Raw genomic sequence first — 4,755 nt, 5'->3', positions numbered from 1 at the left:
TTTGCCCCAAAGATCCATTCTAGAGAGTTCAATTACTCATGGTTACTATCAATATAGACATTGCCTTTGCATTAGATGTTAACCCAATAAAATTAGAATCATTAGAACTTCGCACAAGTAACTGACAATCTGCAGTATTCCTGATTACTAATTATAGTATAGTACTACATAACAAATAATGTCATCAAAACTACCTGAACTAATTCATCAGCAGCAGATGCACATGGAGGAAGTTTGTCCCTTGGAAGAATCCGTATTTGTGCCCCACTTTCAGCTGACATTTGCTTGATTACACTGCCACCCTAGAAGTAAAAGGCAGCCTACTTGATTGGAAAGTACAAGTAGCCTAAAAACAATTGAAGAAGACTTATTATCATCTTCATCCCCTCCATCTGTCTCTAGTTCTCCTTCAATTATTCTCTCAAAAACAAGAAAAAGGGCCTTCTGCACGGCTAAAGTTCCCTTATCCGATTTGGCATCTCCCACAGCATCAAATTCTTTATCTTCGTTGTTTTCATTATGTTCCTTTTCATCATCGTTCTTTTCATCCATGTTTGTCTCTTCACCGCCATCCTCCTGGCTTGCTTCAGTCGTCACCTCAATCTCTTTATCAGAACCTGAGATAACAACTACCCTCTTATCACAACCAGGAACAGTTTCCTCAACTCTGACCTTTGCGCCAGTTTCTTGACGGATTTCAGATATGATGTTGCCCACTTTTCCAATGACACCACCAGTTTTGGAAGCAGGACAGAGTAAGCGTAAGACAACACTCCCAGGAGCGAATTTCACAGATTGTTTGTGTGTCTTTTGCCACTTTCCTTTCCCATTTGACTCTGTAAGGTTTCGATCATGTGGTCTCTTAGAAGGCGTCAATGGAACAGACATATCTACTAAATTTATAGCAGACCAGTTCACTGAAATTCGAAAGTTATAATGTCAAAGACAAATAAAATTTAAAAATAATCCGCATTTAAGAAACATTGATTTTCCAAAGCCTCTAATTGAATCAAAGCCCATGATTATTGTAATTAACTCTACAATTTTTATATTTTATATTTCCAAAGCCTCTAAAAATATTTTATGAAAATTGTTGTAATTAACTCTAAAATTTTTATATTTGTCCGGCCTCAGTAATCTAGAACACACCCAAATGCTTCACTTTGATTCTCATACCTATGCTCATCCCAACAAAATGGACTTGCATTACATATCCCTCATTTTAAAGAAACAAAAATGTAAAGCAACCTTGTGTGCTTATTCCACTTTGTTAAGGCTGAAGTGGTTTTTCAATTTATTTGGTAAAAGTAATGGCTACCCTACCTCACTATAGTGTATTCCATCCCATATTGTTGGTCCTTTATTCCATTTTGAGATGTCCCAAAATATAATCAACTTTGAAAAATCTATGGACACTATTGATAACTTTCCTCACTTGACCTTACTTTATTTAAAAAGTCAATATCCCTCTTTCGCTAGAGTTTAAATTAAGGGGGTAGTTGGAAACATGCACTTTTTATTTGAAAGACAATGTATTAAATGAGGTTCCTTTAAAAAGTTGGAGTTTCTACACAAGACCAATAATATGGGATGGAGAGAGTATTGTTTTGAATCGACAACAATCAATGGAAAAGGATGTATCACACGAAGCACCTTAGTATAATATTAAACAAAATAAGAAACTTTTAGTAATAAAAAGATGTTCCAGTCATAAGTCAAACAAAATAAAAAGCATAACCATTTGATTATGGCGAACACACAAGCTAGATACTAATCAGACCATGGAAAGATCAAATCAACCCATCACCATCTCCTTTAGAAAGAAAGGAAAAATCAAGCAGCTCTCACATCAATTAACAAATCATCCATATAAATAGCAACACAGGGAGGAAGAACAAAAACCCAAAAAAAAAACAAAAGGATGAAAGTAAATATGATTTTTTTTTTTTGATAAGTGCTGAAAGTAAATATGATAAAACCATATAAAATTCTAATGTCCCATTAGACCTATTAAGCACTGTATTTAGATTCTACTCACTTGTACTTTAAAAGAACACTCTGTTGAAGGATCTGGATATTTGTTTTGGGTTTTCTCAATGCATAAAGCTTCTGAACAATGAAGTCAACCACTTGCAAAAAGATAATATAGTTGGAAAGAGCCTATTTGTACTCATTAATCGACAGGTAAAGCAGTAGAAAAACAATTAGAAAGAGCCTATATGTACTAATTAATTAACAGGTAATGTGGTAGAAAAATAATTAGAAAGAGCTTATATGTACTAATTAATCAACATGTAAAGCAGCAGAAAAACACTTAGAGAGAGCTTATATGTACTCATTAATCAACAGGTAAAGCAGTAAAACAAGTTCAGAAGTGTGATATCATTACATGAGCAATAGATATTATTCAATATCCAAATCAAAACATTATTGAAGTTTATATTCACCATATTTTCTGTCCAAACTATGAGACAAAACATGGAATATCATTATTGTCCTCAAGAGCTTCCGACTCAATTAAATCCACAGAGGTTGGGGAGAAGGCATAGGTGATATTAAGTTAAAATGTATTGACTTGCACTGTAATTCTAAAAGGTTCTCAGTACAAAATGGTCACTGTTCAAATTTTTATTAATAAGACATTCTGGCCTCAATACTATACAATGTACATGTTGAATCCTTATCAAATGAATGAAATTTGGATTAGCTACCTTCTGTTGAAGCTAACTAAGACAAGAATTGTTGAAAAAAACCTTTTATCCCTACCCTTGGCCTTGAGGAAATCTTTGACCTTAGCAATTACCTCAAAACTCTAACTTCAGTTGAAGAAGCAAACTAAAAACATCTGATTATCAGTAAATATAGATTAAAATGTTGACCAAAACTAATATTCAGTCAACAAAATTATGTTAAACTATCAAACCTAAGTACTAATAACCAACTCTATTCAAGTTACAGATGTCAAATTGTAGTCCTTTCTAACATATATGATTGAAATGGTCACAAGAGTGTTAACTCATCAAGTCACAAGCTTGGGATTCTTCTTGTGCACAATAAGGACTGCTATTACTAATTGATAATTAAACAGTCCATACAAACAATATTGTATCCAAATATGTACATGGGCAGATTAGTGTATATGATATGCATGACATTGTAGAGGGGCTCTCACATTAATATTTTGGTAGGTTTAAAACATACAATAACACAAGAAATTGAATAATCATCATCAACCAAAGCATCCGATAATTCTAGTCAATAACCTTTGAAACTGCTTTCTGCCTAACTTTTTCAAGCTCAGGTTGAACGTCTTTCAGAGCTTTTGAAGCTTTGACCATAGGATCCACTTCTACAAACTTCAGCTTCTTACTTAGAATCTCAAGAGTTCTCATGTATTCATTATTGACCTGGACAAATTCCACTGCAAGTATGTTAGCAGCAATAAAAGAAATGGAACACAAAAATCTCCCTAATCACTATGTTAACCAGGAAGCAACATGGACCGTACACCATGCACATTCAAGGACGTATGTTGTAGCTCAATTGTGTTATAGATATGTCCTGCATATTAAAAAATCAACTTTAACCTATAATGTGAATATCAGAAGAGCCTAAATCATGTATATAAGCATAAAACATCTAGAAAGTGCTACTCTATGTTGCAATTTAATCAAAAAAAGATGGGCAGCAAATGAAGCAGATGACCAGATCTTTCCACAATCAATCCACAATAACCCCATCATGCAATGATTTTTTTTTTTTTTTTTTGATAAGTAACCCATCATGCAATGATTGAATCACTAATACAATAAGGGAGGGGCGAGAGAGAACATGAGCAACATTTAATCATTTCAAGTAAACACATTTTTCCACACATTAAGTTCTCCCTCAAACCAACCTAGCAAGCCTTACAAGGACATAACAATGATATAAATCAAGCATAAAAGAGCATATGTAAATCCCATTCTGCCATCCAAGGCTTGATGTGATTGGTATCAAGGCAAAAGGGTAAAGCTTGTAGCAAAATATTAAAAAAGGAGCCTTCTTAATTAAGGCAACTGTAAACCAAAATAAATGAAGCACAAATAGACCTCTCTTAGATTAATGTATCAATGCTTTTCTCATAATTCAATTCCCAAACATTAAAGAATAACCAAAGTCCTGATAATCTCATTGGAAGGGTAAATCACTGAAACTCTTCTTCTTCTTTTTAAGTAACGGACATGTAAACGAATGATAAACAAAAACAACTTTTTGGATGAGGACATCAATGAGCAAGTTTGTAAGCCAAGACCATCTGTGAGCAAGTTTGAAAGCTACGACAAACATGTAATAATAGCAATTATGACAGTAACAGTAAAAAAGCAGGCTCTACAAAAATTAGAAATACCTCTCTGTCAACGACTATGTTAACCATCCTTGGAGGGACTATAATGTCTTTGACAAACTTTGCCAATTTTGATTCTGCTGACTGTTTATAGAACATAGAACAATCATATATTGTATAGAACATAAGAAAAACGAAAAGGTTTATAAACAATAATTTAGAGATGTCACTTTGGCATTACTCAAATGGCCCACTTCCAGGAAAATTGTTCAGACAGAAAAACTTCCAAAAAGTTTTTCCCCACATTTTCACACTTTTTTCGGTTGTGTTCTTTTAACTCCAAAAAGAAGTAAAATGTTATCACAGCACAAAAACAAACAGCTCAATAATAATTCAAAAATGGTACCCTTTCTTTTTTGATAAGTAAT

The 4,755-nt window shown here is 33.5% G+C and overlaps 1 protein-coding gene across 1 annotated transcript; it reads right to left on the bottom strand.

Annotated features, from left to right (window-relative positions):
• Positions 1-270: 270 nt before the first annotated feature.
• Positions 271-3,254, bottom strand: LOC115951888 (KH domain-containing protein HEN4-like). The gene is made up of 2 exons (XM_031069015.1): positions 2,039-3,254; positions 271-917 (listed from the first exon to the last, which is right to left on the bottom strand). Coding segments are annotated over exons 1-2 (648 nt in total). The 5' UTR covers positions 2,040-3,254.
• Between the last annotated feature and the right edge of the window lie 1,501 nt (positions 3,255-4,755).

This window comes from Quercus lobata, chromosome 7 (genome assembly GCF_001633185.2).
Source record: "Quercus lobata isolate SW786 chromosome 7, ValleyOak3.0 Primary Assembly, whole genome shotgun sequence".
Classification (NCBI taxonomy): domain Eukaryota; kingdom Viridiplantae; phylum Streptophyta; class Magnoliopsida; order Fagales; family Fagaceae; genus Quercus; species Quercus lobata.
Note: the sequence above shows the minus strand (reverse complement) of the source record. Positions and strands in the feature narration are given on the sequence as shown.